We start from the raw sequence: 20,697 nt of genomic DNA on the forward strand, positions 1-20,697 counted from the left end.
ACCTTGGGCCCAATGACACAAGGCCTCCCTGTGCATCAGCCTCCCCATAGAGAGCTAGGGTTTTCCTTACCTCTCAGTGAGTTACGTGCCAGACACAAAGTTGGTTCTCAACAAACACTTAGTGAATGAATGAATGATTACTATTGTTGCCACTCTTCTTATCTTTTAGCTAATCCTTCATCCAGGTTCTCATTTTAGGGAATCAGAGGTGACATCTACCTTGGCCTGATTTAATCATTCTGAAGCCCAGGAAGTCTGAAGAGGGAATTGTGAGCGAGCACCCCAGGGCAAGCTCTGTGTAGTCCCCTGGTCTTGCCCTGCAGGGATGGGGAGGTCTAGCTATTCTGGGCTAGGGGCCTAAGTCTCTTGTCTGGCCAGATGGGCAGCAGGGGGAAGGGAAGAGAGCAACAGTACCTCGGTGGTCCTGGCCCCGGGCATCCTTCAGGGTCCTGACCTGCCACCGGGGGTTGTGGGGTGCGAGTGTGCCCTGGGTCCAGCCACAGAAGCCATCCTCGAAGTTGCAGTAAAAACCAGCAGGGAGTTTACCTGCAGGGAAAGCACAGGGGCACGGTCATTTCTGGGACCGCTAAAAGCAAAATATGTCAATGTCAAGTAACATTACCCAGGCATGACCCAAGTATCCTCATCAACTACAGCTCCCCAGCTGGACTCTTGATGTCTAATGTTACTGATGATAATGAAAAGAAGCCCGGGTCCCTAACGTGTACACATGATCTTCAGAAAATAAAATAGTCATAATAATAATAATAGTGCGGTAGCAGGGGAATAACCCAGTTTTATATGTGACAGAGGAGAGCTCAGGAAGGTTAAGCAATCTGACCAAGGTTACACAGCCAGTAGGTAACACAGCCGGGCTTGAACCCAGATCTTCTGCTTCTAAGTCTGTGCTCCTTATTCTGATCCACTGTGAATGTGACCCCAGGAGAAGGCCCTGGAATACATTTCTGATGGTTGACACAATGACAAGAACGTGATGGTGGCAGTGGTAGTGCTGGTGGGACTCGGTTGGATCCCTCAGTCGCTCCTGTCTGCAGAGACACATACTGCTCAAGCTTTCTACTTGCCCCCCTTTATCTCCCACCTCCCTTCCAGTGAAGGGAAGCCATGTGAGTGGAAGTGATGTGTGTCGCTTCTGGATTGAGGCTGCAGAGAGCCCCTGTGCAATTCTTCAGTCTCTCTCTCCCTGCTGAAGCGGCCAAGGGGAGCTCCTGTTCCTGAGACGGCTGCTGTCTGACAGTGGGCACCCCCCCGCTTCGGTGCGCAGGTACTCTAAATGTTATATTAAGCCCCTGAAATTTGGGGATGGCTTATTACTGTTCTACCTCATCCTGGCTGAGCAATGCTAGCCACAGGGCCCCTTTATATCATCTGTTGGCTCAGCATAAAGAGCCCCGTTACCCTTTTCTCTACATCAGGCTGACCTTGGGTCCCATTGAAAAGGCCACAGTCAGCTTTATGACCATATATTTCCCAAGTGCCTGCAGAAGGAGGAGGAAAGGAGAAGAGGGTCCAAGAGAGCTCACTCTCTGTGGTTTGCTCAGGGAATGGCTGCAGGGAAGGCACCCAGCCCTGAGGAGCTAGTGGGCCATTCCAGGCTATTCCGACAGCACCAACAGCCCCAGGCCAGGCTGGGGAGAAGCAGGAGGACTATGTCTCCGAGCAGGAGGAAAGGCGCTCTAGCTGGACCCACCACTCTCTGTGTCCTTCCTCTGTCTCAGCCTTCCGGGCAATGGCAGGCTGACAAAGAGGGTCCTAACGCTTCCTGGCTGTGACAGCATCTTAGTGAATTATTACTCATTTCCCCCTGATTCTCTATGCATTTCACACAGAGGCGGAATTATAAATTAAAACCGGCTGTCACTGACTTTGAACATCTCTTCCCATTTATACCCCCCTGAAGAAATCATTTCCCCCCCAAGCCCCGCATGTTCCTCTGATTAAAAATCCAAAAGCTAAGGAGATCTTTCTGTTTTATTTTTTATGCCCCCTCAAGGGACCCCACATCCACTTCTTTTGCAAAAACTAACTGGTAGCTGGAAGTGACCTTCCGCAAAGCGTCCTTTACAGGTGTGCTTTAAACCAGGGACCATGATGGAAGATTCTAGCAGGCAATGGCTCCTGGTAGAAGGAGGAGGCAGGGCTGGGTTGAAGCCTTCACAGCTTATCACTCCCTCCTTCCCCTTTTAGGAGGCAAAGACTGAGAAGTTAGCCTCAACAGTCCTGGGATTTGGACACCTGGAGGAGCCCTAACCTGCTGCTTCCTGCTGTGTGACTCAGAAGGCAAGTCACTTCTTTTCCTCAGAGACGTAGCTCCGTCATCTGTAAAATGAGGCAATATTAGTGTCTATTTCACAGGGCTGTTTTGAGGGTCAAATACAGCAGAGAGTGTGGAGTTTTGTAAGCAGACAGAGTTGAGGGAAATAAAGGGTGGTGGTGGCATTATGAATCATCGATCATTCCCGGTGCAGGGGACTCATCAGAGAATGAACTGAAACAGTCAACACTGCCCTGGGGCAGAGAGAGCCCTCGGCTGCCTCTCTGGAAATGCCTGTGGTAGCTCTGCCCATGCCTTCCCCCTGGGACAGGAACGAGGAAAGCCATTGGTGTTCTCCACCTTCTGGAAGCCCATCGTTGTGCTGGCTTTGCCTAAGATCCAGGGTGAGCTGGGATTGGGAGGCCCTTTCTTTTTGGCTGCTTGAAATAAAGGGAGAGGAGAGAGGCAAACTAGTTTGGTCAACGGACAATTTATGTGATCCTGAAAGCCTTGCAGGATGGGAGGGGGCGCAGGAGGACAGGATTGCTACTCTTGCCAACACAGCCTGTGTGTGCTCAACGAGAAGCTACTCCTAAGGAAGCTGGTGGGGTGGGGGGTGTCCTAACAAAGACCCTTGATGGATTAGGGCCGGGCTTGGGACACTGCTGCCAGGGCCAGTGGCTGAGCACAACGTTGGCGTGCAGAGTTGAGTCCAGTGGTTTCAACTCCTTCTGTGATCATGCCTTTCTCCTCTCATTCACCCCAAGAGCCTACTCAGGGCTCAGCGTGCTGTAGGACCGAAATACTTATTTGCTGAATGAAACAGGCGTGGGTTCAGTCATCTAACCCCTTGCTACTCCAAATGTGGTGCAGGGACTAGCCACACCCACCTCACCATCACCAGTGAAACTGCTAGAAGTGCAGACTCTCAGGCCACCCCCCCCCCATAACCACCTGCTGAGTGAGAATCTGCATTTCTAACATTTTCCAGGTGGTTCCTATGCATGGTAGTGGCCACCGAGAAACATTGTCCTAGCTGATCCTCTTACTTCGTTGGCTGGATGGCCAAATCAGCCTGCGTGGGGGTCAACCAATTCTGCAACATTTGGCAATTATGACACCTGATTCCACTGTAAGAGAGACAAATTGGGAGAGTCACAAAGATGTGGCCTCAGCAGGGGCTGCAGGAAGCTGCCAAGTATAAACTCCAGGCCAAATGACACTACTTCTTTTTCTTCCTGTGTGACAGCTCTGTTAATATTTTTGATAAATAGGTGTTATACATTTCCTTGAAAATATAGAGTCATGGGAAAAATTGCTAGAAGAAATACATCACCATATTATGGTTATCTCTGAATGTCTGAGAGGGAGGATGACGGGTGATAGTTATTTTCTCCTGTGTACTGTTCTAGATTTTCCAAATATTTTACAGCCAATATGTTTTATTTTACAATAAAAAAATAAACTTTAAAAAACTTTGTTTTTGTTTTTGTTTTTGCCTGGCAGGAAGAGTGTCTCCACCAAACAGATGAGATTAGTGAGTACAGGGAGGGGAAGCAAGCTGCCTGGATTACCCAGTAAGTCAATGACCCATCAGGGGAGGAAGCGGAGACACCTGGCCATTTTCTGGGGAGTCACATGCCATTGACGCCATGGCTTGACACACAGGGAACCGTGAAAATACCCTTTGATGGGCTCCAGCATTCTGGGATATCTCACTGGGATCAGCAATGTTTAAGTGGAAAGAGGGAAGGAAGATGGTGTGTGGTGTGTGGTTTGGAGGACGCAATGTGAATGGACACGTTCATGCTTGTATGCAGGAGGGCAAGGGCAATGCCACCTCCATTTCAGGTACCCTACTTGTCCTGGCTTGGAATGGTGCTCAGGATTGAGTCTGATAATCTGTATAAAGTTGTGTGTTGACTTCATTCTGGAGCAAGTATGGGGAGTTAAGGCTGGGAGTTGATGGGATATAACCTACTTTCCCCTCCAAATTCCAACCATGGCAGGGCTTAGTGGACTACCCTGGCCAGAGATTAGTGACCCTCACTCATGGGGGTTCCTTAGAACTGGACGTTCCCAACAAGGCTTGGGTGACCACCTGCTCAGAGAAGACATTCTAACAGGTTCCAGACCAGCTGGGAAGGACCAGGTGATGTCAAGACCATTGTCATAAATGCATCACAAACATCAACATATCAGTGGGCATCATGTTATAGGTTATATTACAGGTGAGGAAATAGGCCCAGAGGGTGAAGACAAATGATCTGAGCCCCTTCTACCCCCAGAGGAATGTTGTGGCAGAGCTCTGGACCTTCCTTGACTTTTCCCTTCCTCCCCTTCCTCCTGGGTAGATACATAGCTAGTGTTGTGCTTGGCACAACCAACCACTAGAAACTGATATAACAAGTGAGTCTGGCTTGCAGTGGTTCAGATTGGGTCTGAACTGCTGCTCAACCACTGGTTAACAGTTTCATGGACTTTAGGTTCCTCATCTCTAATATGGGTATAATAGCATCACATAGGATTATTTTGAGGACAAAATAAGTTCATACATGAAAAGTATTTGGACAGTTCCTGGCACACAGTAAATGCTCAGTAAATGTTAACCATCATCATCATCATCATCATCGTCATTATTATCTTCTTCTTTATGGGGATGTTTTCTAGAATCAACATCAGTGTGATAGGGAAAACTGCAATGATGCTAGACAGAATGGGGCATGCTAAAAAGGAAAAGGATATTTGCTAAGAGTACTGCCAAGATCAGAGTAGTAAGATTGTTCTAACCCTCCTCCTGAATTAAATTTCTCCTCCTAGCAACTGATTTCTATAGCAAAGAACTCAGCGGGGTGGGGGTGGGGGGGTGGGGTGGGGGAGGCATTCTCCAGGGTGGAGCTGTCATTCTGAGAGCTGGTCAGAGCAGCTTTTCAAGTGTGGCTGGAAAGGCCTCTGGGCCCCTGGAACCTGCCCTCTATATGGGAGACAGGCTGTCCTCAAGCTTGGAGTTGGCCCTGGAAATCCATTAATGCCAGCCCCAGAATGGTAAGAAAATGCCCTGAGCCCACAGTAATGGGCTGGATACCACAGACTCAGTGTTCTAATCATGGCTCAGTTCCTGACATGTTGTGTGACCCCAAACAAATCAATTACCTTCTCTGTGCTTTCATTTTCCCAATTGTAAATCAGGGCACGGCCAGCCTGACCTGTGTCCAAGCTGGGAAGTGGGTATCAAAAAACTTTAAAAAGGCAAAAACAAAATCACACAGCTGATATGCACTGCTGGAAATACTGCAGGGACCAATAACTACAGAGACACACCAAAACCCTGCCTGGGGCAACATGGGTGGGCTGGCTTCATTTTGGTCCACGTGTATAGTGAGAGCTTTGTGAGAAAGACTGGAAACAGTGTGGGATAAACAAAGGGCTTACCTGCAAGTCTTTGCTGAGTTTTATCAAAACAACCACAATTCCATCATGATTGGAAAAGTTCACTGGAAAGTTTTATATAAAAAGGAAGTTTTTCAAATTGAAAAATGGATTTTCTTTATTGCTTCATTTAAAAGAGAATAAATAAAACATTTTCACCCCCCAAGGGAAAAATCTGTCTTCCAGATGATGTGGGGGTTACCGTTAACTTTTTAAAGCCATTTTGCAGGCCACAAGGTCTTAGGGCCAGTGTATCTGAGAGGTTGAGGCATTTGCTTCTGTGTCTAGGCCCCACAGCACCCCAGGCACACATCTGCCAGATCTGGTCCCTGCTGGGACTCTGTGGTCTCACTCCCTACCCCTATGCTGGATTTTCAGCACTCTGAAGACAGAGGCTGTGTTATTCATCTCTGCTGTAGGCTCTAGTACATTTTCTAGCTCATAATATATGGGTTTTATAAGTGTTTGTGGTTCCCCTGGCATACATGTGTATACTCTGAGCCAGACAGCTGCTAAGAACACGAGATTCAGGTGGAGTGAGCACTAGCCTGGAAGTCTAACTCTGTCCCCAACTACCACTGAGACCTCAGCAATTTGTTTTTGTCTATGGGGACAAGTTTCCCAACATTTAGTCATTTTAAGTCAACAAATAGTGACTCCCTAGGCTGTGCCAGGAGATACTGGTCTGGGGGAGAGTACCAGATTCAGTCAGCCCACAGACAGGGAGACAGACATGGAAACCACCTCATGAAACGGAGTGGATGCACACCCACTAGACTGGCAAAAATCAATAGACATCACAATAAGTGTTGACAAGTTTGTACAGAAACTCAGCTTTTACATTACCGGTGGAACGTCAGGTGGTGTAACTACTTTGGAAAACAGCCTAGAAGTTTTTAAAAGTGTCAAATACAGAGCTGACCCAGCAATTTACTCCTAGGTAGATGCCCAGGAGAAATGAAAACATCCGTCCATCCAAAAACAGGTACACGAATGTTCGAAGCGGCATAATTTGTAATAACCAGAAAGTAGAAACAACTCAAATGTGCATCAACTGATGAACAGATGGACAAATGTGCTATTAGCCATACAATGAAATAGTATTTGGCAGTAAAAAGGAATGAAGTACTTACACATGACAAACAGGGATGGGCCTTGAAAACATTATGCCAAGTGTAAGAGGTTAACCACAAAAGAATACGTATCGTATGATTCCATTTATATGAAATGCCCCAAATAGGCAAATCTATAGAAACAGAAAGTAGATTAGGGTGTGCTTAGGGCTAGTGGATTGTGGGGGGAGTAGGGGAGGCAAGATTGGAGGGAAACGAAGAAAGGTTGCTAGCGGTTACCTTTGGAGTGATAAGAATGTTCTAAAATCAGATTGTGGTGATGGTGGCACAGTCCTGTGACCACACTCAAAAACACTGAAGTGTGTACTTTAAATGGGTGAATTGTATGGAATATGAGTTATATTTCTAAAAAGTTGTTAATAAAAAATAATGGATGGATGCACCAAATGGGGGGGACGTCCAGAGGAAGAAGAACCGACTGTACTTGGTGGGGTGATACTTGTGGGAATGATTAGAGGAGTCTTTCCAGAAGGACTGACTCTGGAGGTGAGTCTTTTTCTTTTTTTAAGATTTTATTTTCTATTTCTTTGAGCGAGAGAGAGTGAGAGAGAAAGAGCATGAGCAGGGGGAGGGGCAGAGGGAGAGGGAGAAGCTCACTCCCTGCTGATCAGGAGCCGATGTGGGGCGCGATCCCAGGACCCTGGGATCATGACCTGACCTGAGGCAGATGCTTAACTGACTGAGCCACCCAGGCGCCCTGGATGTGAGTCTTGGAGGAGCAGACATGACCGGAGAAGGAAAGGGCCTTCTGGGTCAGGGGTACTGCCTGAGCAAAGCCACAGAGAAGCGGTCTGATCCAGCTGGCTGGGGTACATGGAAGCTGGGGCGGATGGCAGGGCCAGGTCGGCGGTCGAAGAGATGGCCTGAAGAGGGCGGGGAGTGTGGGCACAGAGGGCTTCTAATGTCATGTTCCTGTGTGAGGCTTTACCCTGCACATCTTCTCTGTGCCATGAGGATGCTGACAGCATAACTTACAAGACCTTGTTTGGTTCTTAACTTAGCTCTTTCTCTTGAAGACTGTGTAGCTTTCGGAAGTCACCACTGAGAGGACACGAGTGGCACTGGACGTGAGGAAGGGTGTCCAAGCTCGTGTGCCTGGGGTGATGGGGGCAGGGGGCTGAAGGCATGGGCAGGGCTGGGGCGGGCGGTGCAACCCCATCTACTCCCCCATCTACTCACTGCACAGCTGGTCCTCATCTTCTCCCTGGGCACAGTCCTGGTGGAAGTCGCAGGCCTGCCCGAGCTGGAGGACGGTCCCGTTCCAGCAGGTGAAGGAACTCTGCAAGGCCATCTTGGAGCCCGGGGATGTTCCTGGAGAACACACAGAGACACATGCCCTTGGTCAGTTTGGGTGGCCCTGTGGGAAGGCTCAGCAACAGCATCGCTCTGCCCCGTCGCATCCCACTGGGATGCCCACATCTCAATCTGGTTACACGCAGGGCCAACACCAGGAGGTTGAGAGGATGTCAGCCTTAACACCCCATCCCCTAGCCCCCTGGGGGAATCCTCACTTTCTAGTGATGGTGATTAGCAGAGTGGCCCCAGGTTTTGGTCCATGTTCCCTCAACACTCTGGGGTCCTCAACCCCTGGCTTCAGTGTGCCAGGTAGAGAGCCTGTGGGTAGAGACAGCTCGACCTGCAAGGTCAGATTTGAAGCCTATCTGGTCCAATGTATCTCCCACATGTTCTTGACCCCAGCTTCACCATTGGAATGATGCTAGAAACATGCAACACTTTCTAGTGTTGGACCAGCTGTGTGAAGCTGACCCTATCCCTTTTCTCTCTGGCCCCCTGTCTCCCCATCTATGAAAGGAGGGATTCTGATGATATTTCTAAGGTCCATTCTGGAATTTTTATATAAATCATAAATCTCACATATTATCCAGTGGCAGAAGGGAGAAGGAGCAGTTTATAATGAACATATCAGCAGTTATTTCTGTATCAAGAAAAATGGGTTATGGTAATGAATTAACCTGTGATCCCGGAGAGCCAGGCTTAAGTTGGCCTGCACCAGCCTGCCCTTCTAAATGGGGGCCTTTGCCTGGGGCTCACCTAGCAAGGGCCTGGTTTGTGTTTCTGAGTGTGACTCCTGCCCTCTAGCTCTTGGTTTGTATTGGATGGGGGAAACTTTGGCTCCTGTGGAGGTGAGCAGGTGGGCCCACCTGGGTCAACCCCCCAAGTCTGGTGGCTTTGCATTCTGTCCTCTTTTCTAGCTCCCTCCCCATGATGGCTGGTGCTTCCGCAGTCTCCCCATCCCCATCCCACCCTCTCAGTGCTCAGCTGGGTGGGTGAGAGGGTGAACCAAGACCCCCACTTGGCCGAGTCCCACAGCCTCTCTGAGCTTTCACATAAGGGGTGTACTTCTCCAACCCTGGCTGTGAGAGTAGACTCCCCTTTATTAGGTTTTATTTCAGTAAAGCCTCCCAGCTGATTGTGATGTGGGCTCTGCAGGTTAGATCTTCTTTACTATCTGAAATGCCATGATTTTCTGGTTCATTTCAGTTCCCACTGAAACTAACATCAAGTCCAGGTTGTTTGCTTCTAGAATCCTCTGCCTACCTCAGCACATCTGTCAAGAGGCTAAGCAAGTCTTATCAGTGCCCATTTCCTGAGTGGGGAAACTGAGTGAGTGAGGTGGAGTGACTTCTCTAAGGCTGGTAAGTGGGTTGCAGGCCCAGCCTGTCAGACTGCAAAGCTGCTCTCTCCATGTCACAGAAGGGGAGCGCTGGAAGTGGCCTTGGGGCCTCTTTTGCAGACTAGTCTAGATAAGGCTCAATTTGTTAGTGGCTAGCACAGGCCACCACCGTTGTCAGATGGGCCCCCGGCCTGGCTGGGGGTTCTCTGTAACTGCCGGGCATGGGAAACACAGGCCCTGCTTCCTTCAGGGGATCACATCCAAACTCTTCAACCTGCTCTTCAAGGTTCTCTGTGCTCTGCACCCCAATTTCCTTTCCTGTCTCACCTTGCTCTGTCTCTCCGACAGACCTTTGCTCGAGCCTCATTGGGTGTTGGTTCCATGGTTCCATGCCCCCTAGCTCTAGAACATGTGTGCATGGCCCCATCTTCTTCCCCACATCATTGCAGTGTCTCTGTGTTGTCCCTCCAGTCCTCACCAGTGCCTGGCCCCAGGAGTGTTCGTGAAAAGCCTGCACATTAGGTTACCTGCCTGTAGTAACCCCCAGAATAATGGCTCCCCAGATAGCCATACCCGAATCCCCAAAACCTGTGAATATTACTTTATGTGGCAAAAGGGACTTGGTGATGTGACTAAGTTAAGGGTCTGTAGATGGGGAAAATACCTGGATTACCCAGGTGTGATCACAAGGGTTCTTAGAAGAAGGTGGCAAGAAAGTCACAGAAAGAAGCCGGAGATGTGATCATGGAAGCAAGTCTGGAGAAAGGCGAGGCAGGCGTCACGAGCCAGGGAATGCCGGCAGCTTCTAGAAGCCAGAAAAGGCTCCCTTGGAGCCTCCAGAAGGAGCCGGCCCTGCCTCTAACTTGACTCGAGCCCAGTGAAACTGATTCCGGGCTTCCGCCCTTCAGAACCAGAAGAGAATAAATGGGTGTTGTTTTAAGCCACTAGGTTTGTGGTGGTCTGTTATAGTGGCCCCGGGGGGCGAATACACCGGCCAACCCTGACACCAGATGCAGTCATGGGCTCAGTCAGCTGAGGCCCCGCATGGCTTTGGATCAACTACTCTGTTCCTTAGCTTGTTTTGTGTTTCCTGCTTCCCTGGACTAGACATCTCTGCCTCTCCTCCTCACACAGAAGGAGAAACACTACCCTCTCCATCTCTGTTCCTTGAGCACAGAGACAATATTCCCTCCAAATCCTTTCCTGATCCAAGTGCAGGGGACTGCACAATGGAAAGCCAGCCCGCCCCTCTCAGTTCCAAATATTCAGCTCTCAGGATCAAAATACAGAAGGAACGACAGGAGACACGATGCTCATTTTCAAAGGTAAAATGCCAAATTCATTTTATCACTTTAACTCTGCACAGGAATTTCCCACTTGTCCGTCATGGCGTCTCGGAAGCTGGGCAACACGGTGCTTCTAAGGAACAGGTGCTGGTCCCCAGAAAGTGCAGTCTCCCCCCTGGCAGAGCTGGAGGAGGGGTGTCCTCCCTGAAGCCCTGATGGAGGCCAACTGGCTGGGCGCGGCTGTGGTCTTTGTCCCTGGAAGCAGGGGCCCAGCAAGGACACCAGGTATCCAATATGGCGCACCAGCTCCCTGCCAAGTACAGCGCCAGGCATTTCACCGGCTTGTGCGCTAAACCTTATAGCCACCAGAACAGGGCAGCTCTGTGTTTCCCCCTTAAGAGGGGGGAGTCCCAACTAAGGGAGGGTGAAGGGCAGTGGCAGGCAAGTGGCCTCCAGATGGGCTCCGCTCCTGAGGGCAGACTGGTGTGTCCACCGTAGCCGGCGGGCCCTGCCTGCTGGCGATGCTGCCTGTCCTCTCTGCCCCTCCTTCAGCACAAGGACATTTAGGATAATAAAAATTCTCCTTCATCTTGTTTGGTGATTTCCCAGTTTCCCAAACATTTTCTTCTTATGCCCTCTATGGGACCATTACATAATGAGGACCTTACTCCCCTCACTCCCAGCACTACCAAAGACATTAGGGAAATAAAAAAATCTGCGAAGTCTTCCTTCACCTGTGGGACAAATGAAAATCGTGTCATGTTTGATTCACACCTTGTGATTAGGCCTTAAGTTTCACCGTGAGCGTGTGCGTGCTTCACGCACCAGTTACTTGTCATTCCCTGAATATGTCTCCTAGTTTCTTTTACCTTCCTTCATTTGAAAAATATAGGCCTATTGTTGAAAGCTTGAAACCAGGGTAAAAAGAAACAAAAACAATGCCCAGAATTCCACTGCCCAGAGGCCAGCATTTTTAACATCTTGGTAGGTTTCTCGTTAATGTTTTTGGCCGATGCTTTCCAAGTGTGTATAGCTGTGTCATATGTATATAGGCCTTAAAATAATTAGGGTTGTATCACAAGCTTTTCCCAGGCTTTAAAAATTCCCCATAAGAAAAAAAAATTCCCCGTAAGGACACTTTTTAATGGCTACGATCCTTCGTAATACGTACCATCATTTATTTAAACATTATTCAATGACTGGATTGTTAGGCTGTTTATAATAACACTTTGAAGAATATCTTTGAGCATAAACCTTTGCCCACATTTCAGATTATTTTCAAAGGATAGATTCCCAGAAGTGGAATTACTGAATCAAAGAGTATAAACATTTTAAAGGCCCTTGATACATATTGCCAAATTGCTTTCTAGAAGTTAATCCAATTTACACTCTCACCAGCTGCGTTCATACACGCACGCCCCTCTTGCTACATCCTGGCCATCCTGGCCAACCCTGAATATTATCACGGTTTTTGTTTTTAACTCAAAGTATTTCCCTGCTGTTTTATTTGTATTTCTTTGATAGTTAGTGAGGCTGGATATTTTCCCACATGTTACTAGCTTTATTGTACTCTTTTAGGGACTTGTCCAATTCCTTTTGCCAATTTATCTGTTGGGTTCTTCATGTTTTCCTGTTGAAGTGTATGAGATTATTGATAAGGATGTGAAATATTTGGTTATATGTTTGACAATTTCCCCCAGTGTGTATTTTCATTCTGTCTATAATGCATCTTGATACGCAGGAGTTCTAAACTTGTATGTCATCCAAAACTATCCATAGCTTCCTTGGTGATTGCTTGTCTTTTATGCTTCCAGAGTTTCTTCCATGTGGGGTTGGTAGGCAGTGCGTGGGTCAACCTTGGTAGTCATAGGGTTGTCCCACCATTGCTAAGGCTGCCTTGGCATTTGGGAACATCTTCCGCCAACTCCCCATTTTGCAGCAATGGGGATCTAGATCTCCCCAGCTCATCTGTGACATTTTCATGGTGTGCCCCATTCTCTCCCTTCCATGAACTGTCCTTTCACTTGGGCTTCTTGCTTGAATGTGGCGGACATTCTGCTTGATGTAACTAGCTGTTTGTATGCCTGTCTTCCTCAGCAAACTAAGTGACTTGAAGGGAGGTATCAAGTCTTATCTGCATGAGTCTCCAACAGCGCCTTCCACAGAGATCTCCCCACTCCGGTATTGGGGATTTGAACTGAAACGATGTATTATGGGTGGGAGGTATCTTGCGTTCATTTTATAGTGGAGAATACAAAGGTTCGGAGTGCTTACATGGCTTGCCCAGGGCTTTGACACCTTGTTCTCTGTCTTTTGTACTGTGTCTGTCTGTGGGATCCCCCTGGGTGATGGGGGTCCTCAGGAGCGGTGACAATGGGTACAGAAGGGCAGGAAGTCAGTATCCCTCCCCTGCGACCATAAACCTCACCAAAGGAGGGGTCTGGTAGCTGGAAGGGAGGGCTGCTTTCACTCTCTGGAGGCCACAGAGTTTATCCCCAGGAGCTCCCTGCTGCACAGCTGCAGCCCAGAGAAGCTCTCTCCTTCAGCCCCTGCTTCTACCAACTCCTCCTCATCCCTCTCCCCTGGCTGGAGACTTCCAGGCTCCCTGACATTGCCTCCTCCCCTGTACCACGGGGAACTTTATGCCTGTGAGAGATTCAATTAGATGGACGCCCGGCACTCTGATCTCTACTGCCAGCCCAAACTCAAAACTAATGAGGTGCAACAGAAAACAACTGCTCTGTCTTCCCAAGTTCTTCTCTTTATGGGGCCCATAAATTCCAAGGAGTAAAGTACCCTTGGGGAATGGTTTTAATCAAGGGCCTGAGTTTCCTAACAGCATCCCCTCGGTGGCTGTCAAGTGGTTATTCCAGCTTGTGTGGTAGGGTAACCCGAGGTCCCGGATGGTCAGAGCCTGCTCCAGAGCATGAGGAAGACACTTCTGTTGGCACTTCTCGATCACTTCCGGCCATGGCGCCAGTGACTCCTGGTAACCACTGAAATGCCAAATGCCCGAGTCACAGAAAGATTATGGAGAGCTGAGATCAACTCTGGGGAGAGCTGGTGCTCGAGGATCTTTCGTTAATAAGGGTCTTCTCCTCTGGGAATTTATTTATTACCTTCAAAAAGGCAGTTCTTCCCAGAATAACATCTCAGGCACTGGGGATAGTAAACTGTCATCATTCCTTACCCTTGGAGAGCATTTTAACACCTTACCATGTGCCTTCCTAAGCCTTCTTTGCTTGAACCTCAGAAACAACTGGTAGGACATTTATTCTTATCCCCATCTGATTAAACAAAAGACCGAGGATTTGAGAGATTAAATAATGTAGAGAGAAATGATTTTTAAAGAGTAAGGCACAACAAAATGCAACCAGCTCCTTGCGAGGTGCCTTGCCGGAGGTCTCAACAGCTAGCAAATCACAGGGGAAGGGCCCAGATCTGGGTCACATGGTCCCAGGTGGAATCCCTCTCCCAGGACGCAAATTACATCATCTGCTGGAGTAGCTCCCTGACTGCCCATGGGAGTCGCTTGGGAAGTTAGAAATACTGTTGATGATCTGACTGGATCAGTGAAATCAGTCCCTCTGGAGGAGGGGCCCTTGGCCCTGGTGATTTTTAGAAGCTTCCTGGGTGATTCTCATGGACATAGGGTTGAGAACCACTTCCTTGGAGGGCTGGAGGATCTGTGTGTCTTAGGTGGGTCCTGTACCTCCATGGTTCTCCAGGGTCCCCTGGTAAAGTGAGAGTGTAACTTCAACCTCCAAGACTCCTTCCATCCTTGACGTCCTGATTCTGGGCTTCTGGCAATGGTTGTCGGCGGCTCTATGTTCCTAAGTTGATTTGATAGAGTTGGTGCCATTTTTATTAATGTTGACCACTTAATGACTTTCCCCTGAAGCCTGCTACCCTGCTATGCATCTTAACTGAGCCACTCACTTGCCCAGCAAGCCTCCCTTAGTTGCCTCATGTTGGCTTTTCCTGTCTCAGTCATCTGTCATCGGCACCCTGGAACATCTCTCCTGAAACAACAAACAGCATGTCACATTTGTTTGACCATTTATCTCCTCTGTGGATGCAGCAGAAATGAGTTTGGATCTGCACTGGAGACACGTGTGCCCCGGGTCAGGTTACATGAGGTGCTCTTCTGCCCCACGGGGGACTTGGGGAGTTTGCTCCCCGGGAATGACTCATTTTCCCTAATTGTGCATTCAAAACAGAAACCCACATCTGCTCTCCTCCTTCAGTCGTGTCTTGGAGATTTGATGCTTTGAAATGGACACAACTCTCTTAACTCAAATTTCTTTTTTAAATGAATGTCAAATTTTAGGGCGCTTAATTAATTTTTAATTAAGGTGATTTATGTGGCATTAAAAAAGGCACATTTGTATCAGCTTTCAGGCCTCTCCCACCTCTTGCTCTTGCCTAACAGATGCCACTCGTTAAAGGGGAAAAATTGAGTGCTGTGTCAGCGAGAAGGGGGTCTTGCTTTTAAATTAAAGAGAAGGGGAGTTGGCTTGTGGGAGGAGGCTGGCTTCCAGAGGGTGGGGAGGTCAGGAGCCAGGCTGCAGCTGGAGCCCAGAGGTGGTACGCAGCTCCCACCTCCTGGTGGAAACTTCACGTTTTCCAGGACAAGGAGAATCAAGCGCTCAAGGGAAAAGAAGCCCAGAGATGTGCAAATGGATGGTGGCATGGTGAGGGTGTAGTCAGACTGTGCATAGACTAATAGCTGCCACCACCACACTGGCATTAATGGGGGTGTTGGAAGGCCTGTGAACTGTGTAAATTAAGCCTGGCAGAGACCAGTCCTGTTGAGGACTTTGGGCCTTGTAAATTGTAGTTGGACAACCTCATTAAAGAACTGGCATCTGGGGTTCCTACTCAAAATGCAAACTGGCAAGGAGAGGGCCTGGGTATGGAGGGCCCCAGTGGGCTGGGTAAGAAAGCACTGTGCTGGGAGTCAGGAGAGCTGGTTGGAGGCCTGGATCTGCCATTAGGCCTCGGACTTCATGGGCATATCACTTCTCTGGGCCTCAGTTTCCTTGTTTGTAGACCCTCTACAGCCAGCCATTTGTGTTTACCATGGGCTTAGGCTACTGCCTTGATGGCATGTCCCTGCTGCATCAAAGTCATATGAGCTTGGTAACTATCTTATTTCCTAGGCCTTACTGCAGACCTACAGATTCAGCATATCTGGGGGTGAGACTCTGGAACCAGCATTTTCCACAAGCTCCCTGGGTGACAACTGGTACACCAAAGTCTGAGAACCTCTTGTGTTGGAGAAATAAATGGATCTTCAGTTCCTTCTCCCTTTGGAAGAATCCTGAGCCTCATGGCACCACCCACTATCTCACCATGATGACTTCCTCCTTGGTCCAGGGTTCTCAGAGTTCCCTTCACACCCAGATTCCATCTCTGTTCTGATTTTAGCAGGCCCAATGCATCACTAGCTAGCGGTACAAACTCTGACATAGTTTAGAGGGCTTTTCCCTTCTGTAAGTTGTGGATACTATCTAATTCACAGGGTTTTTTGGGGGACTGAATGAAATGGTGTCCATAACACAATATGTGGGCTTATTTTTTTTTAAAAGATTTTATTTATTTATTTGAGAGAGAGAATGAGAGAGAGAGAGCACATGAGAGGGGGGAGGGTCAGAGGGAGAAGCAAGCTCCTTGCCGAGCAGGGAGCCCGATGTGGGACTCGATCCTGGGACTCCAGGATCATGACCTGAGCCGAAGGCAGTCGCTTAACCAACTGAGCCACCCAGGTGCCCCAATATGTGGGCTTATTATCAGCTAAGTTCAGATAGTATCCCAGGAAGTTGGGGAGAACTGGCTATGGAGGGTGGGTGGGAAGGGGTCAATGAAGAGGTTGAACAGTCCCAGTCTTGGGGTCAAACAGCACTTTTGGGAATCCCCCATCCCACAGTAGGGGCAAATATCTACAACGCATGATAGAAACAAACCCAATAGTAACCCGCAACACAAACATAGCTATGAAAAAGAATGGCAGTGATGAATTTTCAAGATGATTTGTCTCTGGCGTCACCCCACCACTGGAGTGAACTTTCTGAGCCCGGCTTCCTTTAGGTCTTAATCCTCCATCTTTGCTGGTTTCCATGGCATTCGGACCAAATTGAGGCTTTGCACAGCCGTGACAGCCCCCATTCCCAGGTTCACCCTGTTCCTTTACATCTTTAGCTCAACACCACGACTAGCAGCTTCTGGAACAGGCAGCCATGGTTACAGCCTCTGTGTAACTCTATTCTGTTGTCTAGAATCATCTTCTCCATCTGAGCAATTCCTCCTAACTCAGGTATCACTTTCCCCAATTGCTTGTTCTTCTCCCTTGAAGAAAGATGTGTGCCTCCCTCTGGGGTGCACTGGCAATCGCTCCATACCTTTAACTGTGCACTCACCTCCCCTCTTGGGCGATTATGTCTACATTGTTAGTTTCTCTCACTAAATTCTAAATTCTTGGAGGCAGGGGGTCTGTCTTCCTTGTTTGATCTCCTGGAGAGTGCCTGGCACATAGCAAGCACTAATGAATATATGGGGAAGGAATGCAGAATAGATCACCAAGTTTGAGCAGAAGAATGGAGTGAGGTGGAATTTCCTTGCATTCTGGAAATTGCTAATTCTTTAGGTTACACTGTAGACATCTCCCTGCTCCCCAACTCTGTCTTTGGTTTATTGAACAACTATGTTCAGAGCTTCTTTTGAAAGGTTGGCACTGGGGTTAGGAGTAGTGACTAGGGGGCAACGTGGGTGACCTAGTTTGACAGGTGGGCTGTATAAGTTCTCTCTGGGGAGGTGATACTTGAGCCAACCCCGAAGGATATGAGAGAGTCAGCCATGTAAAAAGGCTCTGGAGGAGCAGGAACCGCAACACCCAGAGTGAGCGAGGATGCGCGTGATCTAGAAACAGAGCAAAGGCCAGTGTGGCTGGAAGGGTCACAGAGGGTCAAGAGGGCCATGAGGAGGAAGGCAGAGGCCCAATTAGGCAGGACCTTGAAGGCTGTGAAGGGTGTGGATTTTGCTTAGGGAGTTTAGACAAGTCTCAAATTATTTGAAAACAATTTGATTCATTTTCTTAAAAGATCATTCCGAGCAATTTAGAGAGAATGGCTTGGAGAGGCAACAGGAAGCCACGGTGACGTGACAGAGCCAGCTGACGTGACAGAGCTACTGAGGGTTAGCTTCAAAATCCCAATTCCTCAGACAAAGTCAGTCTCCATATAAACTCAGGAAGAGGCACAAAGATTCCTGTAGGCCAGTTGTAGGAAAGCCGACTGTGTTTTGTTTTCATGGCTGAGCTCTCTTAAGAAATTAAAAATTTTCTCATCCCTCTGTAGTCTCAACAGGCCCTTGATGTTTTTGCATGGCCCTTTCCCCAAGGTTTCTCTATGCGACATTTATCTTCATTGCTTTGCTGAAAAGACCCAGCAAAAATTTTATTTTTAATATTATAAATGACCTCTGTGCACATTTACCATTAATCTCCCTGAAAAGCAGTGATATTTAACCATTCTGCACCACAGCTCTCCATATAATATGTCGTTTTCTCCTCTTGTTTGTTCAGTAAACAATGAACAATTCCCGTCGTACCTTGGAGAATTAGTACTAATCACAAACAAATTATAGCGACAACCGAGACCACAAAGCAGATTGCGCGGCAGAGAAGGCTGCTTGGAATGGAGAGCAATCGTGGTAATAATAACTACCACCCTCACCCTTTAGTGAATGCCTGTCATCTCCTAGGGACGGCCTTAACGGCTTTATATACCGGGACCCAAGGATTTGTAAAAACATTCCCAAGGTCACAGAGGCAGGATTTTACGTCCACTTGACTCCAGAGCCCATGCTTTTAATCAGTATGCTAGACCCACCAGGTGGAGAGGCCATGTTAGAAGCCCCATTGATACACAAGAGGGAGGATCATGGACTGCAATCAAGTAGGGCACCAGAGAGAGAATGCATGCAACAGGCTGGAGACCAAGGCTGGGCAAGCAAGCTTGCAGTCTCAGAGAACCGTGGAGGGGTAGAGAGAGAGGCTAGCTGGGATTCTGGGCTGGATTCTAGTCCCTCAAAGGGCTGGTAATATGCTTTTAGGGAGATGATATACTCAGGTAGGTGATAAGCCAGGGTCTAGGCATGGGGGAAGAAGATGGGACCTGAATATCAGGATTCATAGCTTGTCCCCTGGGCCAGGCAAAAATCTCTGTTGGGGGTGGTTGGGATCAGACACCTAAGGAAAAGTACTTTGTAAACCACTAGCAAATCATTAAGGTTTTATTTTATTATTAAACCACCTGACATTTATACAGGATCTCACCAAAACTGTAAGAGCTCACTCCCTCACCTCCCTGTCTTTACTGAAATGTTAACTTCTCAGTGAGGCATTCCCTGGTAACCTTATTTAAAATCTCTCCCCTGCCCCCCACCCTAGATACTTCCTATGTCCCTTTTCTGCTGTGTTGTTTCTCCTACTTACAGTTGGGCAACATACACTTTCCTTATTAGCTCCCTTATTGCTTGTCTCTCCCCCACTGGCATTAAGGGGATGGAATCCCCAGTTCCTAGAACACTGCCTAGCATAGAGTGGGTGCTCAATAAATGTTTGTTGAAAGAACAGGTAAATAGATGTTTTTAATAAGTAATTTTTGACAATGGATTCCAAAGCGGGATTTCTGTTTTATTCACAGTTTACAACTGGTATTTCAGAGAAAAGACCTTTCACTGAAGAGGACCTCCATGTAGCCCCACCTCCGACGGCTCCATGCATACACAGTTGGGATTTGTCCATATAAAAAGCAAATCATGTAGAGGCTCATGGCAGTGGCTGTGGCCCTCTCTGTTTCTAAAGACCTCGCTCACATGCTGCCATGCCATTCAGACGATGGCTGCACACGCGTAAGCATGAAGGTGCACTAACTGGGGAGATAAGGAAGCTGGGTAGGCACAGGCTGCTGGGAGCACCACACGCGGAGGTGAGAAGTGCCGGCCAATTCTTAGTGAGGAGTGAGACTGTCAGAAAGTACACTTCCCGTTCCAGACTCCAAACCAGGAGGGAGGCTGGGACCAGGCCCCCAGCTCTCAGGGTTCCAGGGATGGGCCACTTCCAGGCAGAGTCAAGAGGAAGCTCGGTGTCCTTGGAGGAAATGTGAGGAGCTTCTGTGTTATTCAGTTTGATAGGCAGGAATCTAGAAGGGGGATAAAATCTCCTATGACAAGATCAAGGTCACTTGCTCTGGCTAAGAGTCAAGACTCTCTTTGCATTTTTTAGTTTTTAGCTCTTTTGTAAGACTCTCATCTTAAAGTCTGACCTCAGAACCAGAAAATCGAGAGAAACCTAGTGAAGGAGGAAAGCTTGGTGACAGAGAAACCTAGTGAAGGAGGAAACCTTGGCAGGGAGGAAGGGTGGGAAGTAGTTATAAGATGAAATACTATGCAGTGAGTATCTACTGTGTATCAGCCTTTTTTGTTTGTATGATCTCTCACCTCATTCTTTACATGGACATAACTGAAATACACAAGAAGTGAGAGATTAAGAATGGTAACTATAAAAAATAAAAGGAAAATATCAAATGGTGGCAAGATGTGGAGAAGAAATTGAAACTCTTGTACTCTGTTGGCAGGAATGGAAAATGGAGCAGCTGCTGTGGAAAACAGTATGGTGGTTCCTCAAAAAAATTAAAAATAAAATCATCGTATGATTCAGCAATTCACTTCTGGGTAAACATATCTAAAAAGTTGAGAGCGGGGTTTCAAAAAGATGTTTGTACACCCATGTTCATAGTAGCATTAGTCACAATAGCCAGAAGGTGGAACTAACCCAAATGTTCATCAGCAGATGAATGGATAAGCAAAGTATTTTGTATATACACACAATACAATATTCAGCCTTCCGGAGGGAGGAGCTCCTGACACCTGCTACAA

The 20,697-nt window shown here is 48.0% G+C and overlaps 1 protein-coding gene across 1 annotated transcript in view; it reads right to left on the reverse strand.

Annotated features, from left to right (window-relative positions):
* ALK (ALK receptor tyrosine kinase) overlaps positions 1–20,697 on the reverse strand; it is a 688,728-nt gene that overhangs the window by 124,935 nt on the left and 543,096 nt on the right. Inside the window, exons 6-7 of the mRNA XM_064572054.1 lie at positions 8,017–8,148; positions 415–546 (exon numbers count right to left, since the gene is read on the reverse strand). Coding sequence (XP_064428124.1) covers positions 415–546; positions 8,017–8,148 — 264 coding nt within the window. The remainder of the gene's footprint in view (positions 1–414; positions 547–8,016; positions 8,149–20,697) is intronic.

Source organism: Mirounga angustirostris, unplaced genomic scaffold, assembly GCF_029215605.1.
Source record: "Mirounga angustirostris isolate CCGP_5_RB_7025 unplaced genomic scaffold, mMirAng1.0.hap1 SCAF_10, whole genome shotgun sequence".
NCBI lineage: Eukaryota > Metazoa > Chordata > Mammalia > Carnivora > Phocidae > Mirounga > Mirounga angustirostris.